The 22151-nt window shown below is 38.2% G+C and overlaps 1 protein-coding gene across 5 annotated transcripts in view; it reads left to right on the top strand.

The window, feature by feature from the left end:
- The window catches only part of diaph2 (diaphanous-related formin 2), a 421729-nt gene that overhangs the window by 149186 nt on the left and 250392 nt on the right, over positions 1-22151 (top strand). For 4 of the 5 annotated variants that reach the window (XM_077577699.1, XM_077577701.1, XM_077577697.1 and 1 more), the window contains 6 exons: positions 2804-2922; positions 4630-4694; positions 7728-7832; positions 13605-13667; positions 16923-17297; positions 21802-21916. In XM_077577699.1, the coding sequence (XP_077433825.1) occupies positions 2804-2922; positions 4630-4694; positions 7728-7832; positions 13605-13667; positions 16923-17297; positions 21802-21916 (842 nt within the window). The remainder of the gene's footprint in view (positions 1-2803; positions 2923-4629; positions 4695-7727; positions 7833-13604; positions 13668-16922; positions 17298-21801; positions 21917-22151) is intronic. The other variant, XM_077577700.1, reaches the window with a different exon arrangement.

Below are 22151 nucleotides of genomic sequence, written 5' to 3'. Positions count from 1 at the left end.
AAGGAAATGCAGTTTGAATCTTAATAGTATTATTGTATATTTATTTAGGGATTGTCTAAATTTGGCCGAAAGCATTCAAGTGATATGTCGACTGTCATTGCTGTGAGTTGTTGCTCTTCCCTCGGGGGCTCGGTTTATTTTTGATAATTAATCTCTCGGTGCAAGCCTAATGAATGAGAGCACATCAAACCCGCCCTGTTAATATAGACCAGATGTGCTCTTTTGGAGCCTGCCGATATGGGGATTACAGTGACTATGTGGAGCAGAGCTGGATCAAGTGGCTGGGATGGCGCTCGGCAGCGATTGGAAGAACCGGAGGTGCCAGAGTCAAAAAAAGGAAGAGGTGGGGAGTGATGCAGCGGGACATATGTTGTTTTTTTTTTTTGGAGCCTGGCCCTGCCCACCGTGTAGAGGCCTGACAGTTCTGGGTCACTCTCGCCAGTCGCTGCGGCCGCCTGGCAGTGGCGGAGGATGGAGGACGGCGGGAAAATAGGGCGGCTTATTGAGATAATAACGCAGGGTGCGCGGGTGACAGTTGTAAGCCGAGCGGCACCGCGCTTAAGCCAAGCAAGGCGACACTCGCGAGCTTCATCCAATCACGAGTGGGCGAAGCTGCCAGCTCAAGCAAAAAAAGAAAGGCATTCCATGCCTCTTTAAAAATAAATTCATAAATAAAGAGCCTAAATGTTTATTTTCCTTTCTATTTTACTTTGGCTCAGACGGTTGTGCTTTCACACGTTTATATTCACAAAAGTGATTTGTCCTCCCACACAAGGTGCCAGCTCGTTCTTTCCATGCCGACATCTTGCAGGGATGCTTGTTTCGATAATTAACCTAAATTCTTACCAATAGTGTTCGAAATGTATGATGTGCTCATTTTCTATTTACTTTTTGTACTCAAATTAAATAGATGATAATTAAAATATGCTACATATCGTCACTCTTAAAATAATTGCCGAAGTCATTTTTTTTTGCAAAATTATTATTTTTGCCTAAATCATCCCCTCATGAAGCAAATGGTTCAATATTTTGTTTTTCCTGAAAAAAAAATAAAAGGCGGTTATTTTAAGAAGGTGTTGATATATGGATGAAATAACAATAGGAGTAAAAAATTAAATACATGAAACTTAATAATTTAAATAAATTGTAAAAATAATACAAGTTCATAACAATATTATGTGAGGAACTACCAATGTGGAGTAAACATTTTTGACTGGCAAATGCAATTAAACGTAAAAGTTCAAGCGCACTTGCAAGATGTACTAATAATACGTTTGAACGTACTTGTAGGCTGAATGCTAAAAACATTGACGTTTTTTTTTATAATGTTGACTTGCGTATGTGGAAGAAAAAAAACCCACCTTTTTTATTTAAGCATTAGGCCTACATTATTCCAATAGGTTCAAAAATTATTTATTATTATGTCTGCAGTGAGGGGTGGGTATGCGCATGCCACTAGATATGCACATGAACAAGTCAATACCCCGTGGCATTATGGGAAAACAAACTACGTTTTTGGCATTTACCTACAAGTACGTTCAAATGTATTTAAATACTGTACATTTGAACGTATGTTAAAATTTATTTGCTAATATGTTCAAACGTATTTGCTAGTCAAAAATTATTACTCCACATTGGCAGTTCCACACTTCTATACAATATAAACAATCTACATACGTCTTTTTTGTATTTAAGCCACGTTTTATTTAGGGGTATACCTTCTTCATGGTCTCCTTAAATAAATAACCATACATATAAGATATGGTAAAAATTACATTCTACCAATAATTCATAATATAATAATGTCATTAATATACTTGATGGTAAAATATTAGGTAAATGATGCACGGAAAATACTTATTCCTACTTAATCTTAGTTATTTATATAAACTACTACAATCAAAGACATTTTATGAAACGAAAGAAATTAATACAATAAAATTTGAATAGCATAGATTTCCCGCTCAGAGAAATTGTAATACAAATCCTGAAACATAAGCAGAATATTACATTGATATATAGTAAATATTAGTAACAAATAATACATAGACAAAAATAATATTATCATGCATTAGCTTTTTTAATATCTATTTTTCGTGTACGTATTCAAATTTCAAACTGGAATATACATCATCTATTTTATATCCATATTCAATGTTCAGTATAGCTTGTATAATTCAAAGGAATTCAAACTTTTTGCCCTAGGAATTTAAAAATGAACCCGGGGGTCAAAGTCCAGCTTAGAAAATCATTATTTCTCAGTTAGGAACTCATCTTAAATGGCAATCTATTTGCTAAATGTCACAAGCAATTAAAGTTGCTAGTTTCACCGCCAAAAAGGTCACGTTTGCCCGCCCCCGGTTCCTGCCTCTGGACTTACACACACAAGCACACAGCTGGATCACCGTGCTAACTTCTAACGAGCTGACATGTTTTCCTGGTCATTGTGCTTTCAATTACGCACATTACACTGATTAGATTTACATATCTTTTTTTTTATGGTCGCTCTAATTGGCAAAGATGATTGCAAATTACTCGAGAGGACTGGCTGTCACCTTGAAATGGACACGCGAGCACACCCTCGGCCTCAGCGCGCCCATTATCTGCTCATTTCACGACGGGAGTGGAACAAGTGATCAAGTTTAACAAGGCACATGGCTATTTTCACCATTTTTTTCTCCTTCCTGGCATTTTGTGACCTCTAGTTCAGATGAGGGACTAATTTACGCTTAATTAGTCGTGTCGAGTTTATGTCTATCATATCCCCTGTAATTGTTCTGCTTTATGCTTTTTGACCCGCCAGGCCTCAGTACTACAAGGTGATTGAAGAGTGCATCTCTCAGGTGGTCCTGCATCGAAGCGGGATGGACCCCGACTTTGGTTACAGTCGCAGATTGGATGTGGACTTCACTCATCTGATTGGTAAATTACATTCATAAGTTCGGTTAAATTCATGGTTGGTTGTGACTTCAAGCCTCTCCTGTGCTAAATTTAAAGGGAATAGGCTTTGATTGGCCGGTAATCAAGTTGCCTGTGTTCACTCCCACAACGGCACAAAACATATTTGTAACGGTGCCTGTCTACGAAAATGCCAATATAAAGGAAATTTCACCCGCACAGTTAGACTGCACTTTACGCTAGACTTTTATCGAGTTTTTATCATGTGGCAGCAGCACAGCAGCAAAGTTGACCACTCACAAAATAATACGCAACGCTGATAATAACCTCCGCAAAGTCATATTCACATCATGTCAACAAAAATCCCATCCAGAGGAGATTGCTAGATTCCATAGAATTTTCTAAATGAATACTTAAGAAAGAAAAATATATGTATAAAAAAATGGCAGTGATGTCCGTTCTGACTCTACCACAAAGAATCATTAAAAGTTTTGACTCTAAATAAACATCCTTGCTCACTTTGCTGAGGTATGAAAGACTGCAAGAAAGTTTGCAATGATGTTAACCTACACAAAAAGGCACATGGAACACTGATGTGTTTTCTTCCTTTGTACTGCTTTTTTTTTTTCGTTTAATGATTTTTTTCTTCACAGTAGGGGGTTGTTTCTTCTACAATAAGCGCTATTTCTCAGATAGATATGCAATCTAATAAGAATTTGTCCTTCAAGTGAGCAAATGGACAATTTAGAAACATATTGTGCGGCATTTTGATCCCTGTTGAAGGCATGCACAGTTACACGCACGCGCACACACATTCAGGTGACAGTTAATGTTTATCTATCTATCTATCTATCTATCTATCTATCTATCTATCTATCTATCTATCTATCTATCTATCTATCTATCTATCTATCTATCTATCTATCTATCTATCTATCTATCTATCTATCTATCCATCCATCCATCCATCCATCCATCCATCCATCTATTCGTCTACCGTCCACTGTCTATCTATCGAGCTAGCTGTCTATCGAACTATCAAGCTATCTATCTATTGACCTAGCTGTCGAGCTAGATATCAAGCTAGCTAGCTAGTGTATTGAGCTAGCTAGCTAGTGTATCTAGTTAGCTAGTCAGCTAGCTAGCGAGCTAGGCTTTCTCTGTCTGTCTGTCTGTCTATCTATCTATCTATCTATCTATCTATCTATCTATCTATCTATCTATCTATCTATCTATCTATCTATCTATCTATCTAGCCGTCTCGGTCTATCTAACCGTCTATCTATCAAGCTAGCTGTCTATCGAACTATCAAGCTATCTATCTATTGACCTAGCTGTCGAGCTAGATATCAAGCTAGCTAGCTAATGTATTGAGCTAGCTAGCTAGTGTATCTAGTTAGCTAGTCAGCTAGCGAACTAGCTAGCGAGCTAGGCTTTCTCTGTCTGTCTCTCTATCCATCCATCCATCCATCCATCCATCTATCTATCTATCATCAAAATAGAATGTTTTTAAAAATGTGGCTCATACCGTCACATAAGGCCACAAACTACTTAAGCCAATCCTAGAGATGAATGAAGGGGTTTTTGCTTAATCCTTCTCAGAAACAAATAAACAGTAATAATTTTTTTTTTTTAAACTTCTGCAGAGGCAAGGTGGGAAAAAAGTAATAATGCACGGAAAGGAGCGTGTAATGTATTGATGTTTGTGTGTGTTTGTATGCTGTCTTGCAGATCAGTGTGTAGACAAATCCAAAGTTGAAGAGAGCGAGCAGAAAGCTGCCGAGTACTCCAAAAAGGTGAGGCATTAATCACTTCAACAGGCCCCTTGCTTGGCCGAGTCCTATCAGGAAAGTCTTTTCTTCCGCACAGCTCCCAGACAAGCTATCGATTTTCCATGCTTTAATCAATACCTGGCTGCGACGCTACATGATCCGTATCAGCATTACAAGAATCAATGGCGAGGTTCTGATTTGTGCACAGTAGCGGGTTGCACTTAAATTTTGTGCAGGTGATTCGATGCGTCTTTTCTGCGAGGGAGGCCTTCTTAATGTGCATTTCATTGCGAGTACAGTGGAAATCGAACGCAATGTGTTTCGTTACGCTGGTCGACTTCCAAGTTGTTTTAATTTCAACATACAAAAAAATCCGATTAACCCCTAGGCGTTATTGTGACCATTTTTGGGCTTTTTGTTGGTTCTGACCAAGCCATTTCAAAATAAAATACTGCCCACGGGTTAAGATGAATTATATTTAGAAGAAAAAATTAGTTCAAACCTTACAAACATCAAATGTATTAACTTTACAGGTGATGATTTATGAGTCACATTTCAACATTGGTAATCCTTATATGCAAAAACAACTTCACAAGTCTTTTATTTTTATTTTTTTTTAAAAAAAATTCTGGAGAGCTCAGTATTGTTCATTCGGTAATTTTACCGATTTGACATGTCATCATCATTGCTCTCCTTTTTTTTATTATTTTTTTTATATGGGTGATTATGTGTGTGTGCGTGTGTGTGTGAATTCATTAGTTCACCTAAAACCTATTAAAAAAAATCCCATACCGTTCACCTAAACCGAGCACTTCCAGCCAGAGTCGTGAGGCCGTCAGGAGACCCGAGGAAGGACCAAAGAAAAGAAAGGAAAGCGAAATCCAGCACCGACCAGACACAACCCACCAGGCCACCAACCCCAGAGACATCACAAGTCTTAATATCCGATCAAACACTCTCTTAACTTTTAATGACAAATGAGTAGTGGTAGAAACGTCCCACTAATTAACCATTATAAAAGTCCAGCCATCCATTCTGTATTCCACTCATCCAATTTGGAGTCCCGGCTTACTTTTGGGCAAGATGAGGGGTACACTCAACTGGTTGCCAGTAATGGTGTCAATGACCACGTTAACCCTTTTAAAACCCGAATATTGGCAATATTTGGGTTTTGAAAGGCCACGTAAACACGCGCGGAAAATACCTCAAACGGACGGGGCTTTGTTTTTCGTTGTGCACATGCTCACAACTTCTTCTTCGTCTCCTTTTCCTCTTCTTCGCTTATTTGTATTCGCAAGGAATCTGTCTGTCTTTGTAATAACGATTAGATGACACACACATAGTTCCGCTTCATCCAAACGAGAAATTCCGTGCTTCGGGCGTGTACTGACAAGAACTACACTTCTGGAGCAAGTAGGAAACGGTCTACTTTATTTAGTTAGCGTGGTGAGTGAGATGAATATAATGTATTTTATTGACCGTTTAAAGATAGAAGCGGAAATGACGTCTGTTTCTGCCATGTCGTCGTCCGTGTTTCGCTCTCTTCACATCGGGTTATTCCAAACGCCATGTATACGGGGTAACTGTCAATTTGTGAACGTGTTATTCCGATTGTTCCAGAAACACGAATTCTGACCATAACCCGGATATTGCCTGCATGTAAACGTAGTCACAGTACGGATCAGATCACACATGTCACGGACGGGATTGTTTTACGGATCAAAAACCAAAAAAACAAGATAGATAGACGTGCATCTCCATTTAATTTAAATACGGAAGAGGATTAATTTATTAAGGCCAGTGAAGAGAGAGAAGAAAAAAATTGGCAGGATTGTCACTTTGTTCTCAGAATCCTGACTTTTAAGTCAGAATTTTGACTTTAAAGTGAAAATTCTGACTTTAAAGTGAAAATTCTGACTTTAAAATCTGAATTCTGACTTTAATCCGAGAATTCTCACTTTACTCTCAGAATTCTGACTTTATTCTGACTTTTAAGTCAGAATTCTGACTTTAAAGTGAAAATTCTGACTTTAAAGTCAGAATTCTGACTTTAATCCGAGAATTCTCACTTTACTCTCAGAATTCTGACTGACTTTTAAATTGAAAATTCTGACTTTAAAGTCCGAATTCTGGCTTTAATCCGAGAATTCTCACTTTACTCTCAGAATTCTGACTTTATTCTGACTTTTGACTTTAAAGTCAGAATTCTGACTTTAAAGTGAAAATTCTGACTTTAAAGTCAGAATTCTGACTTTAATCCGAGAATTCTCACTTTACTCTCAGAATTCTGACTTTATTCTGACTTTTAAGTCAGAATTCTGACTTTAAAGTTAAAATTCTGACTTTAAAGTCAGAATTCTGACTTTAATCCGAGAATTCTCACTTTACTCTCAGAATTCTGACTTTAAAGTGAGAATAATAGTAGCAGTAATAGAATTCTCACTTTAAAGTCAGACTCCTGACTTCTGAGAATAAAGTGAGAATCCTGCCAATTATTTTTTTTCGCCCGAATCCTCTTCCGTATTTAAAAAAAGAAATGCTTTTGCTCTTAAAAAAAACAAACAAAACAAAAACACTTTCCTGCATATGGCCAAAGCCACATTTTTTGTTTGTCTTTTGGCCCATCTATTCTAAAGTGAATTGAAGTGAGGTCAGAAAGTTAATGCATATGTTTAGAATGTCTTTTTCAAGCCTACCATTATGACACGGAGGAGCTTCCGGCTATTTTTCTTCTTCTTCTTTAGCTTAGCGTCTTACCACAGCCCAGTGCGTGCACCCTGCTGGGTCTGTGAAGTCATTGCGCTGACATGTCTTGGTTTTGCGCAAAGGTTAAATCCATCAACATGTATGAAAGCCAGGCCTGAAACAAAGATAAAAAGGACAACAGGACTCCCGGGTGATGAAGACCGCGAATAGAAACGCCTTGGTTTTTTGGCGTCTGTTGATGTGCCCCGAGGCCGCTCTCCGGAGACGCCCCGCCGCTCGCCAGCCTCCGTTCCGTCGCCTTGTTTTCATCAGCGTGAACACGTTGACATAGTTGTGTCCTCTTTCTTGCAGTTTGACGAGGAGTTCAGCGCACGGCAGGAGGCCCAGGCTGAGTCTCAAAAGAAAGAGGAGAGAATAAAAGACTTGGAGGGGAAGATCCAGGCCCTGGAGTCTCAGGTAAAAAATACAAAAAAAAACAACCTGTGGTTATTTTTGGACTCCACTTTTTAACTCGATGGATAGCTTTTCGCACCTCTCACAGATGTTCTCTGAAGTGGATGTGAGAACATTTGATTTAATAAAAGGTCAATCTCCTTAAGTTGGAGCTCTTAATGTGGCCGAGTGTCCGCATTGAAGCTTTTCAATGTAATTTTATTATCTTGGAAGTGGATTGCGTTTCTTTTTTTTAACCACCTTTGAAAACATTTCTTCCTGAGCAAAACCTCCCAATTCTGAGCACAAAAAAAAATACTTTGCCATTTTAACCCAATTGCAAACATTTTAGCAGCGTCTTGAGAGGAAAGAGCAGTAATGGAATTTAATGTAAGCCAATATTGGACGATGAGAGCACGGCTGCACACCAACGGCACCTTCACGCCCAAACTGGCCCATCGCTCTCACACTTCCTGATTTCTGCCCGCCTCTTTTAATGACATCACCACATTCTAAATCTTGTATTCGTTTCCATTTTTCTTTTAAATGTTATATTACTAACAAAGGCATAGCTATCTTTTGAAGGCAGAACGGTGTGTTAAAAAGAAGTGCAACACTTAAACCCCCAGGAGTCGAAGCCTTTCTTCCTTCAAAAAAGAAAAGAAAAAAAAAACTTCTAAAGATTAGCTACTACTGAAATTACACCACTTGCAGGGAAACCTGATTTATGGAGCAAAAAGTTAGTCGACATAGTTATTATATATTCAGTTTTGCGGGCAATTCACTAAAAAAAATATATACATTTTTACGTTCATTAGTAGGCTTTACACGATCAGGATTTTTCGGTCGATTAGCGATCAACGAGTTTGGAAAAACAAAACAAAAAAACAAAACAAACAATAACCGATCACCGATTTGATCAGAATATACAGCTATATACAGTATCTATTTAAAAACTTCTATATCTACTCTACTGTCAACCACCGTTATTCACGGGGGATAGGAAATATAGTGAAAACCCACGCGTAATTAACGCCAATTGAAATGTATCAAATACATAAATAAATAGGGCTGGGTATAAAAAAATCGAATAATATCAAATCGATTTTTATTTTCAAACCCAATATCGATTCATAAAGCAATGAATCGATTATTTAAATATCAAAATTTTCCCATAAATTCTTAAAAAATAGAATTTTAAAGGCCTTTTTTTTAATCTTGCTGTTTTCTTGAAATTTACTGTCCACACAAATTTTAAAAATATGTTCTTAAATTTATGGAATACCTGACTTATTGCACTTTAAGACAATTCAGAATATTTAAAATTTATATTTACAACTATTAAATTAGAATTGTGAAAAATGAAAATAGTTTAATCTCATCCTTGATGATGTCAATGTTTGTGTTACACTTAACTGATTATAAACACGTGCTACTTTCATTAATAAACTAAATCTTTTGACCAGTTGCTGCCTCTGCAAAATCTACTTTGGAACTTGATATTTTTTAGCATGTCCTTGACATTTAAGAAGATTTGATGTTCCAAAATGAATCAATATTGGATTGAACTGAAGTGAATTGAATCGTGTAAAATCGAAATCAAATTTAACTGAACTCTTGTGAATCAAAATCGAATCGTTTGAGGATACTCAGCCCTACAAATAAAGAAATTCTTGAAAAAAAATGCTAATAAACATTAAATATAACATGTAATGTCTTATTTTGCGGAGCCAATCAATGACATCATTGATCGATCGGGCAAATTAATACATTACAGCCGATCATCAATTTTGCATAACATGCTAAATATAGTCCGATCTGATCAGATCGGTGTAAAGTCTAATTGTTAGAAATACACGGCTCGCGCTGACATGTAAATCTGTAAATCGTCTCCATACATACAAACAATGAAATCAAAGTTTGGGAAATTCCCCCCAAAAGGCCCATAAATACCCATTCTTGCTTGTATTTGTGGTTTAATTATGCAACGGCAGTAACAGCCAACCAAGCGGCGCTTTTGATCTTCCGCGAGTTAGCCGCGCGTACCACTCCAATCGTATCTCAAGCGGCGAACACAACAACAACCTCTGTGATGATTGAGAGTGTGTTTTACCTCCTTCATCCGCGTTCGACACGGCGCCGCAAAAAGCCGTTGACGTCGCGAGCGCAGACCATTTAAATCCCGCGTTCGGCTCTTTCCATCAAAGCCGCCCTGCCATCCCCAGCAGTTTTTTTTTTGTCATTATTTTTTAAGAATGAAATGGAAGCGAACCATAACCTTTCATCCGGGGAGACTGTCAGCCTCTCAGATATTAAAACACATGCATGCCCGGAATCGCTTCCCCTCACCTTGTTTGCCACAACCAGGCACATTTAATGAGCGCGGGTCTACCAGGAACTTTGGCATTGTAACAAGCAGCCTGTTTGATGTGTCTTTTTGATTACCCCCCCCCCCAATTGAGTGGAGAAGTGCCTCCGCCTGTAAACATCAACAAAGGGACACGGGAATCACAGCAAGTGGGGGAATCATCCGCCCTTCCCCGAGCCTTTTTTGCTCGTAGCGTAGCAGAAGGAAGCTATTCACTGCAATTGGGCTGAAGATGTAATGAATAATGTAGCAGTGCAGTGGTACGCAGCGGAACTCTGCGCCATCCCATTAATAGCTTTTAACAAGCTGACAGACTCGTAGCTGACCTCAATCGGCCCGTGGGAAGAGCTAGCGGTCTACGCTGGTCGGACCCGCCCAACACACACAGTCAGGCTCGATCCAATCCAACTAAACAGAGGGAGCAGGTAAAACCTCACCAAAATAAAATATGCATGGTGTAATCTCCCAAACATTTCCCTTTAAATAAATCTTTAGCGTTCAAGTTTCTTTACCAAACAGGGTGCAAACCAGCTCACTTAAAGTTGTATATTAGTTTTCCGGTTGTCCAACTAGAATTTAAAGCGCATCAAATATTTAGATCGAAGCAGTCTTTTGCAGAAATGCCCCGCGTCTTCTGTTACTGTCGACATAATTCGCATGCGCCTCCTTCACATTTCCTTCTAAAGCAAGGATTTATTTGCCTTTATTCAATGTTTATATAGAACATGAACACTGACTGGGAGTATAAAGAGCGTAGTGTGAGAAATGTGAGAGCCGGGGTAGCACCTGTGGGGAAAGGATTACAAAAAGAAGAAAAAAAGTAGTCATACAATATGTCGTAAGTCATATTGCCAGGACAGGGTTGTGGAGTTTCACAGTCACTTCTCTTATTCTGTTGTGTTAAAAGCAGTTATTTTCAGACCACGGTTACTGACTGTATTTCTGTGCAAAAGTGCACACAGTCCAGCAATATTCCGTTTTAGCTTGGTTATAAAACGCTAAGGTGGTTTCATTCTGTGGTTTTCATACGTTTTGGTCTATGTATAATACATAGATACAGAATTTTAAGTGGACTCTAGGGGTGCAACGGTTTCAGATTTTGGTGTACGATTATAGTCTGAGAAAAAAAAAACACGGTTTTATAGTTATTCTTATAGACATGAAAAAATCACAGCATTCTTTGAAAATGTTTTTTTTTGCGACAATAAATAACTGAAAATATATACAGTATATATATTTTTTTAAAGCTGCTGCCTTTTAAAAGAAATACAGCACACACACAAAAGAAAGAAATATAGTTTCAGAAGCTTAAATTAGAGAGGAGAATACTGTATATATAGGCATATAACAAGTGGAAGGTATGTACCCTCTTTTTCTTTCATCTTAAAAAAAATATATTTTTATTCTTTCCTCTTTCAATTTCTTCCCATTTCAATCATACTTACAGGTGAAATGTTTGTCCACAGCCTTTAAACTGGTGATTTGTGCCGTTTACCGTTACACATGTAAGCGGAAATAACCGTTGTTGTTGAACGGCTGCGGTTATATAATCCTGACGTTTAAAAACCACGGTTAATCGTAAAACCGGTTAATAGCTGCACCCCTAACACCATTTTGACAACTTTGGAAGTAGTATAAGTGTCACGGGTAAGAGTAGAACCCAAATGAAGCACACTAGACCACAGTAGTCGTTTGTCCAATGTGACAGTTGAAAAAAAACATATAGAGCGAATAGCAAATACAAATGTAGATCAAGAGTCTCTGTTGATACTGTTCCGCGATCCCGTCTGTTTTATGGAAAACACTACTTCACTTTTATATTTTTATGCAGGATCATGAGTGATTGGCGGTAACAAGGAATACACAGAGACTGATATATTGTGCTAGAACAAATGTGCCTTTTATCCCCCGCAAACAGCAATCAACACACTTCAACGCTAAGCAGCATAATATGATCATCATCAGCGCTTACCTTGACACTAGACCGGAGAGAGCCGACGGTCCGGGTAGAACGAGCTGCAAAACGGCTGGGCGATCGTACGTATCCCACAGCTGACTCTACACACACCGTGTGCCGCTCCGTCTTTTATTCGTTAACAAAAAGTTGTGAGCGTGAGAAACCGGGCTGGCCAAGCACTCTCCCAGGCACCCTCGAAAACATGTTTCCGAAGCAGGGAGGACTATAGTATAAACAAGGAAGAGTTCCCAGGTTGAATCCGCCTTTTATTTCCAAATTGTTGGGCACCTGGATTCGTACAACAGTTCAGGACAACAACATATCCTTATATAAGAGGTTACATGAGGACATATCAAACCATGGTTATTTTCCCTTCACCGTCGTAGCACAACAGGGAATCTGACACTGCCATAGAACACCAACCAGCCACGGGGACAGGCAAAAATAAAGCAGGAAGGGTCAAGGTGGAACTAGTAGTCAGGAACAGAATTCTGGCTGAGTTGATTCCGAAGAAAACACAAAAAACAAGAGATCAATCCAAAGAGTGCTGGAGAGTTTTGCATGAGAGCGGAATAACTATGCACATCTGGTATTTATTTATGACTCAATAATTAAAGATATGACTCATCCATGGACCTCTGCTGTAAAAAACACATCGTCTCAGGGGTACATCGTCAAACAAAATCATTCGCATACAAAAAATGGCTGTCACACATCTTTTTTTTTTTTTTTTCTCCCTGGAGAGCTCAGTATTGTTCATTCGGGTAATTTTACCGATTTGACATGTCATCATCATTTTTTTAAATTTTTATTATTATTTTTATTTTTTTGTATGTGTATGTGTGTGTGTGCGTGTGAGTGTGTGTGTATTCATTAGTTCACCTAAAACCTATTAAAAAATCCCATACCGTTCACCTAAACCGAACACTTCCAGCCAGAGTCGTGAGGCCGTCAGGAGACCAGAGGAAGGACCAAAGAAAGGAAAGTGAAATCCAGCACCGACCACACACATCTAAGAACATTGAAATGTATTTCCCAATGCCAAAAAGAGAACAAAAAAGCAAATGGAAGAAGTGGTTTGAAGGGGCACGCATGGACCTTGCTTCTGCTTGTTCACGGTGATTTTCCTTTGAAGATACTGTAGCTGGCATGTTGCATTACATCTTGTTTTAAAGCGCAACGACACACTGCACTCTTGTCTCAGGCACATCAAACAAGCACATTGAGGGGGAAAAAGGGGGAAGTGTGAAGATGTGTCCTCTTTGACCCTGCTTGCAACTTTAATGCATGTCCGCCCCGTGTACCGTATACGCCGTACAGCGTGTAGCATACCAGTCTTCTTCTCTGTCTCTCTAACCCTCCTTCCCACGTGTGCATCTGTTTGCTCCCCCCGTGTTTGTGCTTGTGCTGTGGTTACTACGTGTGTGTCTTTCTGTGTGTGTGTGTGGTTGTGTGTGTTTGGCATCTGCAGTTAACTATTGAAAGTGACAAGCTCAAAGAGGCTCAGAGACTCATCAGGGAATCTGAAGCCAAGGTGGGTGTCGTCCATGTACACGTGGCCATGTAAACACTTGACAATGCAACTGTTTATTTTTTTTTTAATATATACATACAGTATATTGCTGAAAAATCTGGCAATTAACTTGATGTGCCTATTTTTTTATTTTTTTATCAATACTATTGCAAACACATAGACATTGTGTAAGATAATAAATGGCCATCCAATTGTTCCTGTAGATTACTGTATGCAAAGTAAAAGTTGTAAGTGAAGAAGAAAAGAAAAAAAATTGAAGAAATAAAGAGAAACGACAAAATGTGAGAGTGTGGGTAGAAATGAACTGCATTTTGTACTCTTTTGTCATTTTGGCCAGTCAATAGTGTTTTTGGAATTTGTGGCTTTCGAAAAAATGTAAATGGGAGGAATAAATGAGATGGTTTTAAATATCTCAACATGGAAAAGTTGGAATTGTTTGTGAATCGGTGAAGTAATGCTGACGGAATAGTGAATAATGTAGAATAGGCCTGTGTCAGAAAAATTAATTTTTGTGAGTGATTTTTTTTTTTTTTGGGGGGCGTGTTGAAAACTGTTCACAAGGTGAATTGATAAAGCATACAGATTTAAATTTCAAATGAGGACAGTATGAGTCTTGAATATGCCATTGAATATGGGTCGTAAAAATATATTGGGGTCAATATGGCCTCAATTGAAATGAATGGGGGATTTTTTGGTGACAATTAAATTAAAAAAAATTCAAAAATTAATTAAAATTAAGGGAAAACTAAATCCCGCGGTGTGAATGTTTGCAATATGTTGAAATTGAAATGATGTGAATCAGATGGATTATTTGGAAGGAGAAGCGTGTGAAAAAAGTGAGATGAATAAAAAAAATTGCAGTAACACCAGCCTTAACTCAATAACATAAAAAACAACAAAAATAATAAAACACTATCAATGCCAATGTCGAGTGTCATGCTAAGTCAAAATCCAAAGAATAAAAATGTGCTTTAATAATAGACTGACTTTAAAAATGGACATAAAGTTCCAACATACTTTGCAAATACTTTCAAGCATACTCACAAATATGTTCGAATGTACTCCCGAGTACATTTGAACGTACTTGTAGGCTAATTGCTACAAACGTAGCATTTTCCCACAATGCCACTGGTTATTACTTGCACATGTGCGAGGGGGGAAAAACACACTTCTTTTAAGCATTTGGCGCACATTATACCAGTATGTTCAAAAATTAAGCAAAAAACATGGTTTATTCATAACTTTTATGAATTAGTATTATGTCTGCAGTGCATGATTTAGGTTTTGCATTTTGACCCATAATTCACACGCGCACGTAATACCCCCTGGCATTATGGGAAAATATGCTATGTCTGTAGCATTTAGCCTTGTTTGAACGTATTTGCAAATATGTTCCGATGTACTCACAGATGCGTTCAAATGTACTCGCCAGTCAAAAATGTTTACATTGGCAGTTCCACAATTCCGTAACGGTTTTTGGTGTCGTTTCATTCCTAAAGCAAAAATGTAAGCATCATTTTTATGGAAGTCAAACACTAGGTTGTGTTAATACTAGGGGTGTCAGGGGATTACATTTTTTAATCGTAATTAATTACCTGCTTCCATAATTAACTCACGATTAATCACATATTTATATAGTTTTCATACTTTTGTTAACAATAAAGTGGAAAAAAATAAACTAAAAGAAATATGACTGCATCTTTTTGTCATTGACACATTAAATTCATAATAATTCATAAAATTGAGTTAAAATTAAAAAGATGTACTGTACCGTAAAAAACGAGTGTGAACTTGATTTGTGTTAAATTCATTTTTCTGCCACTAGATGGCAGAATTGCATTTGTAAGACGTTGGTGACAGCTCAGTGCATTCTTCTTTTCATATTAAGAGCTATCTAATCTTTAACATGAAGTCACTTGTGAAATTCTGCACATTTTTGAAATTGTAAAATACAATTTGACCCCAGTCTCCACAAACATATACATTATTATTAAATTACTACTACATTTTGATGTGGACTTGTCTACTGCTTTGCGACTAGGATTTCCCCAGTATAGGCTTTCCAAGTAAGCGGCGGTCATTAATCGTGCATTAAAAAAATTAGTGGCGTTAAAGGAACTTTAAATTAACTCAAAATGAACACACTAATTTTGACACCCATAAAGTCATAATTACAGTAATTTTGTGTAAGAGAAGTACTTTTAAGTCATCAATATAAAACAAATTAAAAACACTAAGTATAGCAAAAACTGAATTTGCTTTCCTGTACTGAGGAGATATTCCTTTGCTGTACCCCATTTAAAAGCTCATTCGACAGGACCTATGTTTTTGCAGAAACAAATAGTGCTGTCGATGAAACCAGACTCAAATGGAAGCGCTAACAGGCTGTAATGTTTTTACCCACTCACATTTCCTGCTTGTTGAGAGCAATTTTCATAAGTTAATCACGTTGCTATTGAATTGAATATCAGAGATGGGATTGGGACATAGTATTTAATCACACAGCATTCAGAGTTAATTACCTGCCACACTGACCTCCTCATTGAGTCTACGGTCTGAATCCAGACCGCTTTCAAATAAGCCCGCCATCGATATGGAAACCAAGCGCACTCTTAATTTAGCAGTTAATTTCCTCCCATTTGCTTATATCAGCACCGAAAGAGGAAATGGGCCACAGAGGGTTTGAGATTGACAGACACGTAATCGTCAAATCTGTGTTGTCACAGAGAGGAGCTCTAATTTTAGTCTTAATAAACTATCAGCAATGATGTAATGAATCACAACATCTTTCCAAAAGATGCCAATCACATTGTCGGCAAAGTGACTTTGGAGGATGCTCATCAGGGTGAACTGGTTTGGGCAATACACACGACTAATAAGCTGAGATGCTCACACCGTGCCCGTCCGTCCGTGTTTGGGTGTCCGTAATTGCCACATTTGCATATTTATTTATTTATATATTTATTATTTCCGATTGGCATTTTGACTCAAGCTGGCTGTGTTTAAGTGGCGAAAGTGATATGCTGAGGGACTGTTACCTCTTTTCAGTCTCAGCTGCGGTGGTGAGGTCCAGTAATTGTATATTTTAAGGCTGCACAGGCTGAGCTAAAGCCATTTTTTTTCAAAGAAAACAAAGATGTGAGTCTTTAAATCTTTTTGGCATCACAATAAAGCCTCGGAGCAGGCAACAGAAATGTCTTTGGCATCTTGATTAAAATAAAAAACAAAACAAGCGATATCCATGTGTTCTTGCAGATTGCAGCTGGTCCAGCTGTGCCCGGAGCGCCACCTCCGCCGCCGCAACCGGGAGGTGCCACGGCACCCCCTCCTCCGCCACCCCCTCCTCCGCCGCCTCCCCCGGGTGGCTGTCCTCCACCACCGCCACCTCCTCTACCCGGCCACGCCGGCGCTCCGCCGCCTCCACCGCCACCTCCTCCTCCTCCAGGCGGGGGGCCTCCGCCTCCACCGCCGCCGCCCGGGTGCGGGCCCCCACCCCCTCCTCCTTTCTTTGGGGGCCCGGGCGCACCTCCTCCACCTCCTTCACTTCCTGTCCTCAAACTGCCGTATGGACTTGTGCCCAAGAAGGTTTACAAGCCTGAGACGGTGATGAAGAGAGTCAACTGGAACAAGGTATGCCGAGACTTACCGGCAACTCACTGCACCTTAGATCATAAAAAGCTGAAGTGGTATCACCTCTATTCAATCACCTGGAAGCTTGTACAATATGTTAAAAACTTTCAACTGATTGAGCATCTAATGGATTAATTCCACAACTTTGTATTTCTTTGCACCGCAGATGGGTACAGGCGATGACAAAGTGGAAGGTTAAGTAGTAAATGTGACTCTATACGACTCACAGTAAAGAGGTAGGCACGTTTCGGTCCGTGCTACTCGAGTCAAGTCAAGTCATCTTTATTTATATAGCGCTTTCAAACAACCTTAGCTGTCACAAAGCGCTTTACAAAAATCCAAAATGTCAAAATCAGTGCTTCTCCTTTGGCATTTTTGCAATGCTACCAGAGAAGGATACATAAAAACAAAGATAATGTCCTATACAGTATGTGTGAGTTTTTTTGTTCTCCAGGCTTTTACTACGTTCCCCTTTCGGAGCATTACTCAAGCCTTGTCTTTGTTTCTATTCTTAACTCATTCACTCCCAGCCATTTTCGCTGAAGTCCCACAGAATATTGTGTTCTATTACTAGAAAAACATGGAACCAACCAAAAGAAAGATTAGAGTCTTTTCTTTCATCAGGAAAAAAAAAAGTATATTTGTATCTGTTTTTGTTTTGCAGCAATTACCCAAGTTTCATCATTATTCACAAATCTGTTTAAAACAGTTGGGAAAACAGCTTATTGCAACATGGCCCTGGCTGATCTCTTATACTCTCCTGCCACCTGCTGGCCGTTTTTTGTAATAACTACCATTGCTTTAAGCCACCTATTCATGTAATAGCTGCATCAAAGCCTTCTGTATGTTCTTGCATAAAAATCAAAAACAAAAAACGTATAAATAAATTTTCGGAGTGAAGTACAAAGTATTAAAAAACAATTAATCATTTTTGGGTTTGAATGAGTTAATAAAGAGCAATAAGAAATGAATGCACATTGAAAGTAAAGCTGTTTAGTCTCAATGTAAAGAGACCAACCCAAGGCCTTCACAGAAATGTTACGTTGTGCGTCCGGCCTTTAAATGTTGTTAAAGTTGTTAACTTAGTTATTTTATTTAAATGGTGAATGTTCCAAAAAAAGGTGATAAAATGTATCAATTAATCGAAAAGTAATAAGTTAATCTAATTAATCGACATCTATTTTAACAATTGAGCAATCTTTAGAGCAGAGGTTCTTAACCTGGGTTTCGATCGAACCGCAGGGGTTCGGTGAGTCAATCGCAGAGGTTCGGCAGAGGTCAAGACACACACCGACTCTGTGATACGTGATGACCAATTTGATGCACTCAGTGACTGTTGTGATGGTATGTCATGTGAATTTGTTATTGTTGTAATGCCTTCATACAAACTATATGGAGCAAAAAAAATAGTGAAATAAGAGGTCGGTGAATATATGGCGTTCCACAGGGTTCAATTCTGGGGCCTTTGCTGTTTTCATTGTATCTCCTGCACCAGTCATTGTTTAACTTAAAATCCTCTGATTTCAGCCTTGCAACGGTAATTATTCTCTGATTTCTGTCGTCCTTCACAGACTTCTTTTATTATATTTTTACTCCAGTATTTAGTGGTTAACTTTCTTGTAGACGGAAATTCCAGTTGTCAATGTTGAAATGAGGTAGTCTATTTTCGTCAATTCCTATTGAAATCATGAGGTCAAAATGTGAATCAGAGGTCCACCGGTCTTTCTGGGCAGATTGTGTTCACACACTGTAGTCTACGACTGATAAGGTCATCTAACTTAACTCTTTGACTGCCAGACGTTTTCAGAAAAGGGATGCCGTGGGTGCCAGCCGATTTTAAGCATTTTGACTGATCTTTCAAGGTCCATAGAAAATTATGTGTTTGGACTATGGAAACACACATACTGCCAAAACAAGATTGGATTCTCATCTTCCATCAGAAAAAAAAAGTTTGTTTCTACCTTATTCCGTTTTTGAGTAATCAACAATAGAAAATGGTTAGTTTCACCTGTTTTGAAAAAAAACGTCTTTTAACGTCTTTGGCACTCCTCCATAGGATTTTACAAAACGTTATTTAACGTTTTTGGCAGTCAAAGAGTTAATAAGACTTTCAATATCGAATAAGAGATCTATTCTAAAGCATCTGATCAAGTCAACACTCAAAAATTTGTCCCAATACTCCAAAAGTACCGTAAACAATCCTACCTCCTCAAACACCCTCAGAATGGCAAGTTGTGATCAACACTGAGTTATATTCGCATGTCATCTCAATTGAACATTTCAATAAGGTTCTTTAAAAAAAAAAGATTTAAAAAGTGATTTTGTTTGACTGCACTATGCCATTGTTCCTTCCTCTGATGTTAACTGCATTTATAACTTAAGGCCAGTGTCACATTCTATAACCCACTGGCTCTTCAGATTATGTTACAATTCAGTTGACCTTTTTAAAAAGCCATAAATGCAAATGTATTTTGGATTCTTATCCATACACTAACAAGAGGATACTTTTTTATGGTGTCACCGCAATAGAACATTTGTAGTTTTGCTTTTTCAGGTACGTCTTCCTTCCTTCCTGCCGCTGTGATTAGTCTACGTTCAGTAGTTGGAAAAATACCTTTGCTTTGCAAGAAGAGTGGTTTGGTAATGCAAATGAAATTCATAAGCACCCGAGGACAGACAATCTATTGTTTTGACAGGCAAAACAGTCTCCTGCCTTGGTAGATTGGAAGTGCACGAGCGCCGGCGGCAAATGTGAATTAGTTGTATAAAGTTGTAGTTATTTTTCATAACAGTTCCATCCACAGTTTGTCCTGCCAGAGCACAAATCAAACGACTTTGGAAAGTAAGTTCTATGCAATTACTAAACCATAGCTCCACGTATACTGTATTAGTATAGTATGGCCCATTAGTAGATACAATAGTTAAAGTGATACAGCAGCTGACATTAGAAATTGGTTTAATAGTACACATTTTTCTCAATATCATTTCAGTACGCCTCCCAGTTTGTGGTGATGTGGTGGCACTGCTTTCCCAGTCACAAGTAATTGGAGTGAGAAAAAAAAAAAGTGTACCGTAGGTGCAAGTCTGGGGAGTGCAATTAAAGTCACACTTGCATTTTGGATTGAAGCAGATGCAATGCGTGATATATAATAAACACGGTCATGCACTAATCGTTACTGCAAATTTGTGTGACTAAAAGATCAAATAGTTACGTGTAGAATAAAAGATGCTCATTTTAAAGCTGAAAACTCATTTATTTTGTAATGCTGCAAAGTTTCACAAATGCCATTAAGGAAAATTTAAATGTTTTTTTATTTTTAATTTTTTTTTTTTACATGTTTTGTTTAAATCTCTCCCATATATCGGTTTGAAATGTAACACTATTAAGTTACTGCCTTTTAGGCATTTTTTTTCTCACGAGCTTCTATTTCCATCAATATTGTAACACCATATTTTCAAGAATAGTTTCATAGTGATATGCAGCCTTTGGGCAAACATATCAGTAGCACATACACTGCAAAAACATAAACATCAGCAAGATAAAATACCTTGAAACAAGGGGACTGATCTTGTTTTTGTTCTGCTATGATATTGGCTTGTTTTTCTTGTTTTATTCTTACTTTAGGAACACATTTCAACAAAAGGAGAAATTCTATCAAGACAAATAATGCTTGTTATTAGCGAGAAAGCACTATAGTTTTGAGATATGAGTTTCATGAGGCGAGATATCAACCCATTATATTTTTATATCGGCACATTTTTTTGATGCTTTTAAAAATACTTTAATGAGGTTTACTGGATGTCTGTCAGTGTCGACAACTTGATGACATTCATGTTAAATAGACAGTCAAGAAAATCACATTTCGGCATTTAACTCATTCACTCGCAGCCGTTTTCACTGAAGCAACCCCCTTTGCTCCCGGCTGTTTTACTGGATTTTGACTGAATTTGCAAGGCCCACAGATAATTGTGTTCTATTGCTAGTCTCTTCTTTCATCAGAAAAAAAAAATATTTGTATCTGTTTCTGTTTCTCTTTCTCGTTGCAATGTGGCCCTGGTTGATCTCATATGCTCTGCTGCCACCTGCTGGTCGTTTTTGTGTAATAACTAAATTGCTTCAAGCGACCTCTTCAGATCAGAGGCTGCATCAAAGCCTTCTTTCTGTATGCTCTAGCATAAATTTAAAAAAAAAACATAAAACATGTATAAATATGTTTTGGGGTCCATGGCAATATTTAATATTGAGTTAATTTCACACAAATTTTACCTGACTGATGTCAAGCTTGGCGGACACATAGTAAGTGGCAAGCTGCCTTGCTGATTCAAATTTGGCAGGGGATAACGTCTACATTAATAAGAATTGGGCATTTGGTCATGCACAGTGAATCTAATCAAAAACAAGTGCACTATATAAAAAATGCACACACCTAGCCAGATGTTTTCGGAGTCTCACTTTTATGTGCTCTCTGATTGGTCTGATAATGGAACCCTTGTGTTACTACAGATAGTGCCACAGGAAATGGCGGAGAATTGCATCTGGATCAAAGTGAAAGAGGACAAGTTTGAGAATTCCGACCTGTTTGTGCAGCTCTCCCACTGTTTCTCGTCACAGAGCAAAGGTAAGAAAGGAGGCGCCATTTCTCTCGCCTTTTCACTTCTAACCGCACACACCAGCCTTTTTACTTAATTAATCTCCTCACAAACCTAATTTAGCATCTCTGCCTAAAGATGCTAAGCCACTTTGATCTCGTGACATTTTTTTTTTTCTCCTGAAATATTAATTTTAATAATTCTCAGCTTTGTGCCAATTAAGGATAGCAACGCTCCTGCTGCAGGGTGTTAATATGATTTTTT

The sequence above is a fragment of the Vanacampus margaritifer genome, chromosome 10, assembly GCF_051991255.1.
Source record: "Vanacampus margaritifer isolate UIUO_Vmar chromosome 10, RoL_Vmar_1.0, whole genome shotgun sequence".
NCBI classification, from domain to species: Eukaryota; Metazoa; Chordata; class Actinopteri; order Syngnathiformes; family Syngnathidae; genus Vanacampus; species Vanacampus margaritifer.
This window is presented reverse-complemented; position numbering and strand designations above follow the sequence as displayed.